Here is a 16,398-nt window from a genome sequence, read left to right as displayed (position 1 = left end):
TCTGTCCGGCAGCGCCTGTCCTTCTGGAGACCTCTCTGGCCTGGGCAGGGGCCGGGCAGGGCCGCCGGGGACACCCTTCATCGGATGGATGGAGGGTGGACAGCGTGGTCGGAGCAGCTCGCCCGGATCCCCCTCTGTCCCGTTTCCATGGAAACCCAGGAGCACGTCACCCTCACCCTGGAAGGAGACGGGAGTGTGGAGGGCAGGCCTCAGGGGGGCAGGCCGCGTGGGGGAAAGCCTGCGTGGAGGGCAGGCCATGTGGGAGTTGATCAGAAAGAGATGATTTTGGTCTTTGTAAGTCTGTAGAAGCTCTTTGGGTTTCGGGGCGCCAGGGGGTCCCTACCATCATAAAAGCATCAGCTTTTTAGTGAGCGCTTAGGGTCTTCGTTTGTTCTTTCTTCTTCCTTTCTTTCTTTTTTCTTTCAGTCAGTCGTGGGGCCTGAACTCTGGGCCTGGGCGCTGTCCCTCAGCTCTTCAGCTCAAGGCGAGCGCTCTACCACCTGAGCCACAGCGCCACTTCCAGTTTTCTGGTGGTTCATTGGAGATAAGAGTCGCATGGACTTTCCTGCCCGGGCTGGCTTTGAACCGCGATCCTCAGATCTCAGCCTCCTGAGAAGCTCGGCTGACAGGCGTGAGCCACCGGCGCCAGGCAGGGTGCTCTTTCTTGGTGTTGCATCTGACTATCATGAGCAGTGCCCTGGTCTGCATGGACCATCCCTAGTACATTCCCACCTCCATTTCCATTTTGTGTTCTGCAGTGTTGGAATCCAGGGCCTCACTCATGCCAGGCAAACACCCAGCCTCAGTTTCCCCTTTTATGCAGTGAGGGGGAAAAATGTTACTACTGTGGAGTGGGATTTGGTAGGGATTACATGCGTGCCCCCAGCAGGTGTCCACCTCTGTGTGTGTGTGTGTGTGTGTGTGTGTGTGGACTGAGGCTTCTCCGTTGCACCTGCCCTGGGTGGTAGGGGTGAGGCACGTCTAGCGTGGGCTGTGGTGCGGGGCTGCGAACCACGATGCACATCGGAGCAGCCTGGGCGGCGCAGGCCTTGCTGGCGGCTGCAGGCCTGTGTGTCCTGGTGTAGGCCATCCGGTGCCGCTGCCCCTTTGGGGGCGGGTGGACCCTGGGTGCCCGTCGGCTGTCCCCTGGCCTCGGCGACCGCGCTGGGCCCCGAGTCTGGCGGGCACAGGGCCTGCCTGGGTTGAGCCTCAGGAAGTGGCCACTGTTGAAAACAAGCCCGTGCAGCCGGCGGTGAGCGCCGGGCCCCTGAGCGGATCACTGGAGTGCAGGCGCTGAAAATAGACGCTCTCCGAGAGTCCCCGCCCCGGGACGGTGCTCAGGCTTTGCATAATTTCCTTCCACAGCGTTTTCATTACAAACAACTTTTGGGGACCAAACTTAAAACAAGCAAACAAAAGACAAAACTACGCTCAAAGGTCCAAACTCCTCCCCCCCCCTTTTGTCTCAATAGTATCAAACAAGAGCCAGAAACAGGCACAGGTTCAAATCCCAGATCCACCACTTGCAGGCTGAGTGGTTTTAGACAAGCTTCTCAACTTCTCTGTGCCTCTGTGTGTGATGATCACACCAGCCTGTGTGCAAAGAAAAGCAAGCAAGCCTTTGACATGCAACCGGGACAGTGCAGATGCCCATTAACCCCCGTCTCCTCCTCTTCCTCCTCCGCCTGGCCTAGAACTCGTGCTTAGTCCTTGCTGCTTCCAGCCAGTGTGGCAGGCCTGGAGGAGATGATTCCAAGGCTCTTTTGTTGTTAGTGTTTGCGATGCAAGGCTTGACCTCAGGGAGCGGGGCTCAGGCAGGTGCAGGGGATCTGCCCTGGGCCTGGGGGGCGGGGACACCAGGACAGGTGCAGTGCGTGAACCGCGTGGCCCAGCCTGCCGGCAGCGTGGGCCTGCTGGGTTTGCAGGCTGCTTCTGCAGAGCCTCCCTGTGCAAGCGTTCACTTAGCAGACACTCAGACACAGGCTCTCCACTCCGGGCCCCGCTGCAGCCTCCTGGGGCTCCAGCCGGCCTCGGTCGCTCCGTCATCTTGCCGCCATGGCCGGTGTCTTCCTCCGAGTAGGCCGGCCGTAGGGTTGGTTGGCACGGCCGGGGCGTGATGCCACATCCTGGGAGGACACATGGACGCTGTCCTCCAGGGCCTGGGCCGCTGGAGTCAGACAAGGCCGTGGGGTGGTGTGAGGCCTGCCCAAGGTGCTCTGTGCGTTTGAACTCCTTTCCCCTTGACATGGCTTGCTTTTCTTTGAGTTATGGAACTTAAGAAACAATAAAAAAAGGTGGGGGCGAGGGGGGGGACAGGCACTGGTGGCTCACACCTGTAATCCTACTTACTTGGGAGGCTGAGATCTGAGGATGGAGTTGTGAGGCCAGTTCAGGCAGGAAAGCCTGTGAGTCTCTTATCCAATTAGAAAAAAAAAAAAGGCAGGTTGAGCAACAGCAACAAAATGATGCACATGCTTGAGACCCTGAGTTCAGACCCCAGTCCCGGCGCACGGTGCATGTACGCCCAAACGAAACCCCCGGCAAGATGAAGACGTGAGAAGGAAGTGAGAGCAGGTGGCGTTCTGAAGCTCGCGGCTGGAGCTCCTTGTGGTGACCTTGGCCGCCAGCCTCTCCCCTCGCACGCCCCACCGTGGCTTTTTGACTGTGCTGTGCTTGTGTGGACCCGGAGGGGCAGGGAGGCAGGGAGGCACGTGCTAAGCCCCTGTGGTCAAGGAGTGTGTGTTATTCTTTGGGAAAGTGGCTGGAAGTGAGTTTGGGAACTCCACGTGTGGCGATCTTGTCTTGACTGATCTTCCCTTGTACTCTTTTTCTTTTTCTTTTCCTTTTCTGGGACAAGGATTTAAACTTCGCATCTGATGCTTTCGCTCATTAGCTAGATCTTTACCACCTGAGCCATGTGAGCTGAAGAGCTCAGGGACAAACAGCATCCAGGCCCAGAGTTCAAGCCCCACGACTGACAAAAAAGTAATATATTAGATGCTCAGTAAAATAAGAGTGAGTGACTTACAGCTATCATCCACATCCAGATGTGGGCCACCGCTGCCCCTCCCCCACCGCCATCCCCACCGCCTCCCCCTCCAGCCCGCGCCTCGGTTTCCTTGGTAGGTCACCGTTCCCAGGCTTTTGTCTTAGCCTCTCTATAGCCTGGCATTCTGCCCGCTCAGCTGATACAGCTGCTACGGTCAGATATGCCCATTTACTGGAACCACTGTGCGTGTGTGTGTGTGTGTATGTGTGTGTGTGCGTGCGTGCGTGTGCACACACGTGCGCTCAGGCCAGTCCTGGGGTTTGAACTCAGGGCCTGGGTGCTGTCCTTTAGCTTTTCTGCTCTACCACTTGAGCCTCACCCCCATTTCTGGTGTTTTTGCTTTGTTTTTTAACTGGTGAAGTGGAGATAAGAGTCTAGCAGACTTTCCCACGCAGGCCGGCTTCGCATTGGGATCCTCCGATCTCCGCCTCTGGAGAAGCTGGGATTCGGGGCGTGAGCCGCCGGTGCCGGTGTAGAAGCTTCAGTGGTGGCACTCTCTGCTCTGGGTTCCTGCGGCGGGTCTGTTTGGTTGTCTAAGAACGGTGCCAGGCCCCTGGGCCTCGGGTGGCTTAGGGCATCAGCGCCTGTGGGCCATGCGTGGACGTTGTGGGCGGCGCCGTGGGCGGCACGGTGGGCCTCCCTGGTGCTGTGGCCTCCTGTGGAGGCCCAGCCTTTGCTCACCCCGGGGGGGGGGGGGGCGAAGGAAGGGGTTCAGGGCAGTGCCCAGGGCGAGACCCGGGGCGGGGATCCCCGGCCCAGGCTGAGGGCCGCAGACCCTTGTGTAGGAGGCGTTCCCTGCCTGGGGACCCCCAGAGGCTGGGCCTGGCCCTGGCCCCCCCCCCCCCCCCTGCCTGGCGCAGGGGAAGGAAGTGTCTCACCTCCTGGCGCGCTACAACAGGAACTGCACGGCCACCGCGCTGCCCCGGCCTGGGGTTTGCAAAACGCCCGGCCCAGTGGGGAAACGCGGGCCGCTAACCACAGCGCGCAGGCCAGGCCCAGCAGCCGCCCCGGCCCTGCGGGCAGCTGCAGGAAGCACTGAGCCCGGTGGTGGTCACCTTGTGGGGGGGCTTGGCCATCGTCCAGCCTCTGGCTTCACCCCCCGAGGGTAGGGGCGGGGCTTGGCCCTCCCCCCCCCCCGCCCCCCTCAAAGCCTTCACCGCCCGGGGTGACGTGGCCAGGTCGGAGTGGAGATCTCTCCTGGCCTCTGCTCAGGCAGCAGCCATGTTTTAGGAAAGGTCACGGGGTCCAGTCCCAGGGGACCCCCCCAGCTCCCTCCCCCCCTCTTGCAGGCGCATGCGCTTCTCTGCCTAACTTCCTGGAGAAGTCAGGTGCTCAGTGGACAGGCGTGTGAGGGCCGGCCCGCCGCCTCGGGGTGGGGTGGGGTGGGGTGGGGTGGGGTGATGGCCGAGTGTTCAGAGCCAGGTGACTATGGAATAGGCCGGGTGAAGCGCGGGCCCTTCCTGTGGGCCGCGCGGGCGGAGGCCGGGCCAGGGACACGGGCCAGAGTAGTCGCAGGCAGCCATGGCGAGCAAGAAAGGGGAAGTCCTGGGGAGGAAGGGGCTCACACGAGGGGCGTCAGGACCGGGCCTGCAACCGGGGCCTGCTCTCCGTGAGGGCAGCCGCTGCTTCCTGACCCTGGCCTTGGGGAAGTGCTCATGGCATGCTTGGGGTCCTGGGGGGGTCCGAGGGGGGCTCAGGGGCCTGTGGCAAAAGTCCCTTTAAAGAGCTGGAGCTGGCCGGCCGCCCGTGGCTCCCGCCTGTCATCCTGGCTACTCAGGAGGCTGAGATCTGAGGATCGCGGCTTGAAGCCGGCCTGGGTGACAAATCTGAGAGACTTATCTCCAAGTAAGCAGCACAAAGCTAAAAGTGGCTCAAGTGGTAGAGCACCGCTCTTGACAACCGCTAGGACTGATGCACATGTGCGTGCGTGCACGCACACACACACACACACACACACACACACACACACACACACACAGAGGTGGAAGGATCACAGCCTGTCCGGGTCATCCCTGGTCATCTGCCGTGCCCGTCTGGGCTCTCTCCAGGGCTTGGCTCTGTCATCAGCCTGAGGGTCTTGAGCTGACATTGTCCGGCCTGGCCTGGCCCTGGGGCTGAGCGGAGACACCTAGAAACTCCCAGCCTCTTCTGTGGTCACTCGCTAAGACTGAGGGCACCCCCCCATCTTATCTGATGATTGACTTTGGCAGTAGGAATCCTGAATGAATACCGTGGCACCTCTCTGTGGCACAGAGACTTAACCTGGCTTTAAAGTCATCAGGAGAGGGGCTGGGAAGGTGGCTCAGTGGTAGAGTGTTTGCCTCTCATGCATGAAGCCCTGGGTTCGATTCCTCAGTACCACATACACAGAAAAAGCTGCAAATGGTGGTGTGGTTCAAGTGGTAGGGTGCTAGCCTTGAGCAAAAGAAGCTCAGGGACAGCGTCCAGGCTCTGAGTTCAAGCCCCAGGACTGGCATAAATAAATAAAGTCTCAAGGAGATTTTGAGCCGGCATTGGACCTGGGGGGGGGCGCTGTGGGTGCTGTGGGCATGCGCCCCTGGAAATGGAAGCCACTGGACTCAACCTTTGTCCTGGGCATCAGAAGCCAGCCAGATGGCCCTGGGCTGTCTCCACCTGCCTGAGCCGACTCCTGTCAAGGTGGCTGGGGATGCTCGCCATCCTGTCGGGTGTCTCCATCCTGAACTTGACCTCGGCAGGGCCACTGCCGGAGGGCCCCGGAGGGCACTGACCTTGGGGCTCAGACCCCAGCCCCTAGCTCCCCCCCCCCAGCCTGGTTATATAAAAGGGAGGCCGAGGCCACTTCCTGGCGCTGCAGAAGGTGTTCGGCCTGTGGTGGGGTACTGAGGCCTCTCCGCGTGGCTGCGGATGCTGGTTGGAGCGTCAGGATTGTGGGTTCGGTTCTGAGCCTCCTCCCCCCGTCGTGGATGGGTCCTGGGTGGATAGAGATGAGCTTTGTTTGTGGCAGAAACGGTGAGGAGCCGGTGGCCAGGCTGCTGCCGTCTGCCCTTGGGCCTGCGCTGGACGCTGGGGAGGGTGACGGAGGGCCTTTGATCACCAGCTTCTGAGGGTGCCATCCTGCTCCGTGGAAAGGCAGAGGGGAAGCCGTCTTCCTGGCACCACGCGTTTGGGGTGCCCGCTCTGCCCTCGGCCGCAGGGCGGTGGGCAGAGCGCTCCCTTTGCTCTGAGGAGCATAGCGACTCCTCCGTCAGAGTAGCGAGAGCGTCACGTGCATCATCGAGCAGAGCCGTGAGGGCCGTGCCCTCGCACCCGTGCCCGCGCGCTCCGAGCCGTTCGCTTGGAGACTTACGCAGAGATGCGTGTCACCGGCCTTGTCACCGGCATCCCGGACTCCCAGCTGAGTTCCTGCATCCGAAGCTCTTTCTCCCCGTGCCGGGGATGGGGGTCTGCGCTGGAGGGGCTGGCTGAGGATGGGGGTCTGCGCTGGAGGGGCTGGCTGGGGATGCGGGTCTGCGCTGGAGGGGCTGGCTGGGCCGGGGATGGGGGTCTGCGCTGGAGGGGCTGGCTGGGCCGGGGATGGGGGTCTGCGCTGGAGGGGCTGGCCGGGGATGGGGTCTGTGCTGGAGGGGCTGGCTGGGCCGGGGATGGGGGTCTGCGCTGGAGGGGCTGGCTGGCCAGGGATGGGGGTCTGCGCTGGAGGGGCTGGCCGGGGATGGGGGTCTGCGCTGGAGGGGCTGGCAAGGCTATGACCCCCCCAACGGTTTCGCACCTGTGCTGGGATCTGCATGCGTGGCTGCTCTTCACCTGGGTGACCGCGTGGCCTCCTCCATCTTTGTGGGGCTGTTCTGTGTCTCCCTGCCCCCCCCCTTTTAAACATTTCCATCTTCGTGTGTGTGTGGGTCTGCAGATTTGAACACGTGGCCTTGTGCTTGCTAGACAAGTACTCTGGCCACTCCACCCCTCCTGTTCGTAGTCCTCCCCTCCCCAGGTCGTGTCCCCGCTGGGATCTTGCTGCCTCTGTCTCCCAAGTCGCTGGGACGGTGGCGGTGTCCCCACACCCAGCCTTAACGGCCCTCTTCTCACCGGGACTCCAGCCATCTTAACTGTCCCTCTCCAAAGCCCCCATTGCGCAGGTACCAGGACCCCCCCCCTCCCTCTAGCCTTTATCGTTCATCTCCAGGCCCAGAAAGGGCAGGACTAGAACCTTCTTCAGTCCACATCCGAATCGCGTAGTTTTTGTGCCCCGAGGGACTTGTCACCACGGCAGAGCTGGTGACTTCCTGCCTCGTCTTCCCCAACCCAGCGTGTAGAGATAATAAACTCAGCCTTGCAGACGGGCACGGGCGTCTGAGAGCCCTCACTGTGCTGCTGGTGCATGAATGGAGGTTCTGGGAAGGAAGACGGACCAGGGGTTCCTTTAGAAGGTTCTGGAGTCTGTCAGTATTCTCAGAACCCTTCTCTGCCTGTTAAGTACGTGCACGCGTGTGCGAGTACGCACGCGCACACACACGTACTCAAAGCACGGACGGTGTGCAGGGCTGCTGGCCGCTGAGCTGGCGGTGATGGGGGATGGTCCTTAGTGAGGAGCCCGGTCGCCCTTGTGCGCGGTGCGCTTCTGCGGCCAGGCTCGGCTGGCGCCCAGCTGCCTGCCGCAGTGTGTGCCCGGCCCTCCGCAGGTGCTTCCTCTGGGTTGATGCCGGGCTCATCAGGAGGCTGCAAGACCATGTATTTCTGGCCTGGCTAGAAATAGCGGGGCGCTGCCAGGACAGAGGCAGCCGAGGGGTGGGGACGTAGCCGCCGGGGTGTGTGGGGGAAGTGAAGAGGGATTTCTGGGGTTCACCACCGTAGTTCTGCTGTGGGAGCGAACATGGCTTCCAGGCAGCACGCAGCCCGGGCTGCGAGCGTGGCTCCTTCCTGACTTTCTTTCTTTTCTTTTCTTTTTTTGTCCATGGTGGGGCTTGAACTCAGGGCCTAGGTACTGTCCTGAGCTCTTTTGCTCAAGGCTAGAGCTTGACCAGTTTGAGCCGCAGCTCCACTTCCGGTTTTTGAGTGGTTAATTAGAGAGAAGAGTCTCATGGGGACTTTTCTTTCCTGGGCTGGCTTCGAACCACGATCCTCAGATCTCAGCCCCCTGAGAAGCTAGGATGACACTTCCGAGCCACCAGCACCTGCCCTTCCTGTCTTTCTGATTGGAACAGGAATGTGTGCTTGATATTAAAATGTCTTTTCTCCCTTCTTCTTTTGGGTTTCTTTCTTTCTTTTTTCCCTTTCTTTTGTTGGTTTGCGTGTGTATGTGTATTTGTGTGTGTGTGCTGGGGCTTGAACTCAGGGCCTGGGTGCTGTTCCTGAGCTTTTTTGTCCAAGACTAGCACTCTACCACATGAACCACAGCTGTACTTCTGGCTTTTTTGGTGATTAGTTGGAGATGAGAGTCTCATGGAACTTTCCTCAGATCTCAGCCTCCTGAGTTGCTAGGATGACAAGTGTGAGTCACTAGCGCCAAGCTAAAGGCCAGGTCTTCTAGATTCTTCCAAAGCTGAGAAAGCCTCTGATCACCCCCCGTGCTGGTCATCCAGCTGGAGGAGGTGCAGCTAGCCAAGTGCGCAGAGCCCGGAGCAGTGCAGGGTCCCGGGTCAAGAGGCGGAGCGGAGACCAGTGGTGCTGGCGCCGGGCGTGGTGCTGGGCTGGTTGTGACTTCCTCTGGTGTCACACCAGTGGAGGAGATCGCACCTGAGCAGACCACGAGAAAAGGGAGGGCGGGAGGGGACCTGCCCGGCCCCACTCCCCACCCCCACGCCGGCTGGGAGCAGAGCCTCTGGTTTGCATCTCGGCCTCTGGACTCCAGGATTTCCTTGTGGGCTTTGTCCTCCCTCCCCAGCTGAGCCCCAGGACTTCGCCCGAGCACCGCGGCTGAGCGTGCACACTGGGTCCTGTAGTTCTCCTGTGCGTAGACGTGTTGGCTCGCCCGGCCTGCCTTCCCTCCCGGGCTGGAGGGGGGCACCCGGCACCGCCTCAGCCAGTGCTGCGAGGACTGAGTCAGCCAGGAGGATGAGGACCTGGGGGAGAATTCCCAGCGCGCCTTGTTTCCTGTTGTGTGAAGGCCGATGTTGAGGTTGCAGGCATGGACCTCCGCGGGGTTCATGGGGAGAGAAGGGGGATGGGGAGGAGCTGTGTGTGGAGGGCCGGAAGAAGGGGGGGCAGCTCCAGGGGCAGTGGGGGGGGTGGCCAGGCCTGGGGAAGCGTGCGGTGGTGCTGGGCCTCGGGTGCACTGTGGCCAGGCAAGGCCGTGTCTGTGGCTGTGTTATCTGGCTTCGTCAGGCAGGAAACCCAGCTTCTAAGGCCGCTGTGCTGCAGCTACTGTGAGAAAAAAGTCATCATAGTGACGTGCACACCGGACCCCCCCCCCCCCATGCCATGGCTGCTATTATGGAATTGGTGGGAATCTCTGGAGACTTTTTTTCATGTGCTTACACACGTGTATGCATGTACAAATACCGGACTGATATGTTCCTGAATATGTGTTGGACAGACACATTTTTTTTTTGGGGGGGGAGAGCCTATGTTCCAGCATATTCCATGGATATAAATGCTGGGTTGTCCATGAATCTGAATGCCCGGAGTCCTCAGCACCGCCTAATGCCGTAGAAGGGTCCGGGAGGGCGCGTCTCTCCTGAGAATGGGGCCTCATAACCCCCTAACCTTGCAACCAGGCCAAAGCCCAAAGAGCACCAGAACTAAGGATGAGGCCATTATGTCTGTAAGACCCTCAAGGGCCAGATACAAGCAACAGATGTCTGGCTTGCAGCAAAAGCTTAAAGGGACAGCAGGCGGATGGGCCATGTTCAGGGACAGAGCACCGAGGACGCTAAGAGAGCCGTTCTTCCCGGCTTGACCTAGAGATTCAGCGTAGTCCCAGCCAAAACCTGATAGGGTGTGTGTTTATCTATCCTCAAAAGTTCAATTCTAGCCTGGCGCCGGTGGCTCACGCCTGCAATCCTAGCTACTCAGGAGGCTGAGATCTGAGGATCGCACAGCAGGAAAGTCCATGAGACTCATATCTCCAATCAACTACTCAGGAAAAGCTGGAAGTGGTGCTGTGGCTCAAGTAGTAGAGCACTAGCTTTGAGCAGAAAGAAGCTCAGTGGGGCTGGGAAGGTGGCTCAGTGGTAGAGCACTTGCCTTGCATGCCTGAGGCCCCGAGTTCGATTCCTCGGCATCCCATAAACAGAAAAAGCCAGAAGTGGTGCTATGGCTCAAATGGTAGAGTGCTAGCCTTGAGCTGAAGAGCTGAGAGACAGCACCCAGGCCCTGAGTTCAAGCCCCAGGATTTGTGGGGGAAAGAAAAAAAGCTCCATCCCCAAACACCTTATCCCTAAGAAAGGAAAAACTCAAAATTCCCTGCTCTGCATTCATCATTCTGTGTGCCCCCAGCACACAGTACCCCAGTGGACGCCAGCTGACTCAGTTCAACTCTGATACCACGTCCCATTCCACAGGCTGTAAGATGATGACCCACACCTCACCAGCCCCAGGCTCCTGACTGAGCAGCTACAAATTGCGGGGGGGGGGGGTGTTGCAGGACTGCCTCCCTTAGATTGTGCACATTTGCTAGACTGACTCCCAGAATCCTGGGGAACACTGGCTTATTGGCAAGAACAGCACAGACGATGTGGGTTTGGGGGAGGCCCAGGGCCAGGTGTGGGGGAGGGTACCTGGCTTCTGCCCAGCGGCATGCCCGCCGTCCCCGGGAAACCTCCCTGTGTTGGGTTCCTATGAAGGGTTTGCCTTGTAGGTTGAGGAAAGCACAGGCCAACTCAGCCTCTGCCTTTGTCCCCTCCCTTCAAGGAGGGAGAGGGCTGGGAAGGCTGATGGTGGATTATAGATCTCTGGTTGGATGCTCAAAGGTGTGAGGAGTTGTGTGCTAGGAAATTCCAGTATAGATGTGAGCGGCTCTTTTGCTCACATCTGTGAACCTTAGTTACTCAGGAGGCTGAGACCTGAGGATGGGGATTTGAAGCCAGCTAGGAAAGTCCATGAGACTCGTATCCCCAATGAACCACCAAAAAGCCAGAAGGAGAACTGTGGCTCAAATGGTGGAGCACCATCCTTGAGTGAAAAAAGCTCAGGGACAGAGCTTTTGTGAGTGGAGGTAACAGGTCATCAAGGTCAGGAGGACCTCTCGTGACACTCAGGGGGCCTTGTGGTTCACCTGTTGTCTGGTAGAATCTCCAAGTTCCATTACCAAAGCTTACGGTCCCTGTTTAATGTCTGCATCTCTGGAGAGGAAATTGGGAAATCCCAAGCCCTTTTATCAGCCACCTTTTCACTACTGGGATAAAATGCCCGAGAGAATCAACTTGAAGGAAGAAAAGGTTGATTCTGGCTTAACAGCCCCTGATCACCTGGCTCCACAGCACCATGGCAGAGGGGAGGTGGTGGAACAGAGTTGCTCATCTCATGGTGGCCAGGAAGCAGAGAGAGGAAGGGGCAGGGTCAAAGGCCACACCCCCAGCCACCTCCTTCCTCCAGTGGCCCCGCCCCCTGGAGGCCCCATTCAGTCATGAAGCCATCCTGGAGGAATCCATTGATGAGCTCAGAGCCTTCAGCATGCTGTCACCACTAAAGCATGTAGACACTGGGACCAGCACTGGATCGACCTTCCCCACCCCAGCTCTGGGGACATGCCGTCTGCCTCCAGGGCTGTGGGGGGCTGTGCACCCAGGTGCCACCGCTGCCTTCTGATCTGCCCTCTCCTGCTTGTTTCTTGCAGTGGACATCATGGAGATAAAGGAGATCCGCCCGGGGAAGAACTCCAAGGATTTTGAGCGTGCGAAAGCTGTGCGCCACAAGGAGGATTGCTGCTTCACCATTCTGTACGGCACCCAGTTCGTCCTCAGCACGCTCAGCTTGGCAAGTGGGTGCACGTTCATCTGCTCCTCAGGAAGTTCCTCACTGGCCAGTCTCCACCCTGCCCGGCTCCCCCCAGGCCTGGGGTGGGGGTGGGGAGGGGCGGGCGTTCAGTTCTAGCTGCTGTCCAGCTGTGTGGCCTCGGGCAGCAGCTCAGCCTCTGAGCTGCAGGCTGCTTGGAGTGGAAGGGGGGGAGTGGTCATGCCCACCTCACTGGGGAGGTGTGAGGAACATTCCACCTGTCTGCCTTTGGATGTGGAGAGTCGATAGGTGGTAGAAGTGTGCTCACGGCAGGCCGGGCTCTCCAGACACAAATACCAGTTGCAGAGCTTGCCCGGCAAACGCCCATCTGAAGGTACTGCCTTGAGATCTGCATGTGCACACACACACACACACACACACACACACACACACACACACCCCACATGCACACACAGCGCATTATGAGATCTTGTATGCACACCCATGCACCACCCACATGTGTGCACACAACACATGAGATCTTGTATGTGCACGCACGTGCATACAGCACACATACATACAGCACATGCATGAGATCTTACATGTGCACACAGCACATTATGAGGTCTTATATGCACACAGGCACATATATGCACACAGCACATGCATACAGACACAGAGTATGCAATGCACATGTGCAACATATGTGTATGCACAACACAGCACATAACACACATGTTATGCTCCCTGCACACACATGTACACACTACCATGTGTCACACATGCACACACAGCAATAACACACACACACACACCACATACCACACATGTGTACACCGGACACACTGCAACCTAGCACACATACATGCATACACACAACACATGCACACTCATACCACATATGGCAAGTTACATACACATGGCAATACACACATGCACACACAACACACATGTGCACACTAGCAACATACATACAGTACACCACACACAAAGCACATGAATGACACAGCACACGTGCATGTATCACAACACAGTAGTTATACACAGCACAGTATGTGTTACACGCATGCACACACAGCCACACATATACGCAGCACATGTATGTACTTGGCAAGGCTCAGCACACACATGCACGCAGCACACATGTGGACACATGGTGGGTGGGAGGCTGACCTTGCTGGAGAGCAGGTCAGGCAGAGCCCAGAGGTCCCGGGACTCTGGGTGGGGAGCCCAGGGGTGCCCAAGGTCGCGGTCTGAGTGGCTGGCTTCAGTGCACCTCACCTGAGGGTTGCCCTGAGCCCCAGACCTGGACGGAGACCCCAGGCCCCAGGCACTGCTCTGGGCACACTGCGTCTCGGGGCCTGTTTTCTCCACACCCAGTGGCCTTGGCCTGCTGGCTGCAGAGTGAGCTGCCTGTCCCAGAGCAGGGCGCTTCCCTTGGGACAGCGGCGCCTGCTCCCTCCCAGCCCCCTCCCCGTCCACTGGAACCAGAAATCCTGCAGTTCCCTGCAGGATTGCCGTAGGGCCATGAGCTCCACTGCGCAGTGACAGACGGCCACCCGAAGTGTCCCCATCTCCACGCGTGTGGCCTGGGGCCGTGTTTCCCGCTGTAGGGGTGTGGACTGCAGGGGGGAGGGGGGAGGGTCCTCCTGGGCAGATTGTCCTGGATGGGCTGGGGCCTGTGCAGCCACGAGGTGCTTCTCAGAGGACCGTGAGGTGGTACCTCAGACAAGGCGATGAGTGGGGGGGGCGGCAGGCGCGGGCGGTGCGGACGGCGCTGCCCTCACCCAGGCACGGGCTGTGACCCGGTGGTGGTCAGGGGTCAGCGGCGCGGCTCCACGCTGTGAGTCGGGCACTCCCTGGGGAGCGTTTCCTGTGGCCTCGGCACTTGCGGGTGGGGTGAAGGCGTGGAGTGTGAATCCCCGGAGGGGTCAGGCGGGGGTACCCGGCGCGGAGCCCAGCGCCGGTGGACGGTGGGCGTTGGTTTGGAATCTCGGTCCACTCTGGCGGCCAGCGCACACAGCGCAGCCTCCGCTCGGGGACGCGCTGGAGGCCGGCAGGGCCAGGCGGTGGGGCGGGCGCCGTGGGTTCTGGGGACTCCCCCCTCGAATGCCGTCACGCGGGGTTGTGGGGGTGTGGGGGCCTCGGCCTCCGGCCACGGGTGGCTGAGGGTGGACTTTTGGGAACTCCAAGCCCGAGAGGGGCCCAGATGGCCCCAGGAGCTCACCCCTCCCCGCCGGCTCCCCGCCCCTCTGCAGCCGACTCCAAGGAAGAAGCGGTGAAGTGGCTGTCTGGCCTGAAAATCCTACACCAAGAAGCGCTGAGCGCATCGACCCCAAGCATGATCGAGAGGTACCTGCGTGCTCCCCGCCCTGCCGCCTTGGGGGACACAGACGGGGTGGGGGGGATGTGTAAACAGGGGGCTTCGCATCTTTGAGGCCCTTCGAGTATCTGGTATACCGTGGTGCTCAGTAGAGGTGGTAGATTCTCCTGCTGTGCTCCCTGGGAGAGAGAGAGAGAGAGAGAGAGAGAGAGAGAGAGAGAGAGAGAGAGAGAGAGAGAGAGAGAGAGAGAGAGAGTGTGGGGGGGAAGGGATTGGGGTGAACTCAGGGAGTTAGGACTTGATGAAATCTCCCCCCCCCTTTTTTTTTGTCGGTCTTGGGGCCTGAACTCTGGGCCTGGGCGCTGTCCCTCAGCTCTTCAGCTCAAGGCGAGCGCTCTACCACTTGAGCCACAGCGCCACTTCTGGCTTTTTCTGCTTATGTGGTGCTGAGGAATGGAACCCAGGACCTCATGCATGCGAGGCAAGTGCTCTACCACTGAGCCACCTTCCCAGCCCCAAATCTTGCCTTTTTGTTGTTGTTGGTGGTTACGGGGATTGAACTCAGGGCCTGCGTGCTGTTCCAGAGTTCTTTTTTTTTTTCCCTCCAGATTTCTTTTGCTCAAGGCTAGCACTCTATCATTTTGAGCCACAGCTCCACTTCCAGTTTTCTGGTGATTCATTGGAGATTAGAGTCTCACGGATTTTTCTGCCCGGCCTGGCTTTAAACCACAGTTCTCAGATCTCAGCCTCCTGAGTAGCTGGGATGACAGGTGTGAGCCACCAGTGCCCAGCCTGAAATGACTTCTTTTTTTTTTTGCAAGGAGCATACTGGGACTTGCACCGGTTTCTAATATTCTTTCTCTTTTGGTCTCCAATCTCTTCCTAGTTGGCTGAGAAAACAGGTTTATTCTGTGGATCAAACCAGAAGAAACAGGTAAGAATCCTTCACAAAATTTCAGTTTGCTTTAGACTTACAAGTTATTATGTTTTGGTTGCCGGTACTGGGGCTTGAACTCAGGGCCTCCCGCCTTCTCTGAGCTTTTTTTGCTCAAGGCTAGACCTCTACTCCTTGAGCCACAGCACCATGTCGGGCTTTTTGGCGGTTTTGTGGAGACAAGGGTCTCACGAACTTTCCTGCCTGGGCTGGCTTTGAACTTCAGTCCTCATCTCAGCCTCCTGAGTGGCTGGGGTTCCAGGTGTGAGCCGCGGTGCCTGGCTTTGGGGCTCAGTGTGGGTCCTGTCCAGGGCTGGGCTGAGGTAAGGTGGGGTTGCTCCAGACCTCACTCTCATTTCTTTAACAAATGTGTGGCCTGGGTGGATGCTGTGCATTCCTAGCAATCATCTCTGTGTCGAGGCCTACACGATCAATCCTTCTCCGTTGGGTGTGGGCCGGTGAAAGATGAGGGTGCAAACCTCTGTGTAAACTTGTGTGCAGACGTCTGCATCCGGTCACGGGTCGGGGCCTCCCAGGCTGCCGACTTTGACGGCTTACGTTTGCTTAAATTTGCATTTCTTTCTTTCTGGCCACGCCCACTCTTCTTTTGCTTTTGGTGTGTTGGTTCTGGGTTTGTTTTGGAGATGGGTTCTTGTGCTTTGGCCTGGTGGACAGTCGCAGGGGGGGACCTCAGACTGTGCTCTTCCTCCTGCATAGCGGGAATTACAGGCGTAGGCTGCGGTGGCTGGCTTGGTCGGAAGATGAGGTCTTGCTGACTCTTTGACCCCAGCCAGTTCAGACCACGATCCTCCCGTCTCTGTCTCCCGAGTTTACTAGGATTGCAGCCGTGTGTCACCACACCTGGAACAAAACCCCATTTATTATGCACTGTGCATGCCGGACTTTGGGCCATTCAGTCTCTGGAGAGAGTCTCTCCGTCTGTGCCTGTACTGGGACTTGCACTGCATGCTGACTTTTTTTCTTCTACTCAAGGCTAGCACTTTGCCACGAGAGCCTCAGCTGCCCTTGGGCTTTCTGCTTGTTAGAGATAAGAGCCTCTGGTCTGGAACCTTGCTCCTCAGACCTCAGCCTCCCGCGTCGCTGGGATCTCAGGTGTGAGCCAGGGTCCCCTCCGCAGGGAGGAAGCGGGCTTCTGGGTGTCACCTCCCTGCAGCTCTGTCAACACATGGAAAAGCCCCACCTTTCCTGAGGCCCACAGGGAGCGCCTCGCCTCACAAGCCACAG

The 16,398-nt window shown here is 58.9% G+C and overlaps 1 protein-coding gene across 2 annotated transcripts in view; it reads left to right on the top strand.

The window, feature by feature from the left end:
• Positions 1–16,398, top strand: part of LOC138822878 (1-phosphatidylinositol 4,5-bisphosphate phosphodiesterase gamma-2-like) — a 71,469-nt gene that overhangs the window by 11,529 nt on the left and 43,542 nt on the right. For both annotated transcript variants that reach the window (XM_070015854.1, XM_070015855.1), the window contains 3 exons: positions 11,799–11,942; positions 14,155–14,248; positions 15,106–15,153. In XM_070015854.1, the coding sequence (XP_069871955.1) occupies positions 11,799–11,942; positions 14,155–14,248; positions 15,106–15,153 (286 nt within the window). The remainder of the gene's footprint in view (positions 1–11,798; positions 11,943–14,154; positions 14,249–15,105; positions 15,154–16,398) is intronic.

This window comes from Dipodomys merriami, unplaced genomic scaffold, assembly GCF_024711535.1.
Source record: "Dipodomys merriami isolate MVZ:Mamm:240054 unplaced genomic scaffold, mDipMer1.0.p SCAF_116, whole genome shotgun sequence".
NCBI classification, from domain to species: Eukaryota; Metazoa; Chordata; class Mammalia; order Rodentia; family Heteromyidae; genus Dipodomys; species Dipodomys merriami.
This window is presented reverse-complemented; position numbering and strand designations above follow the sequence as displayed.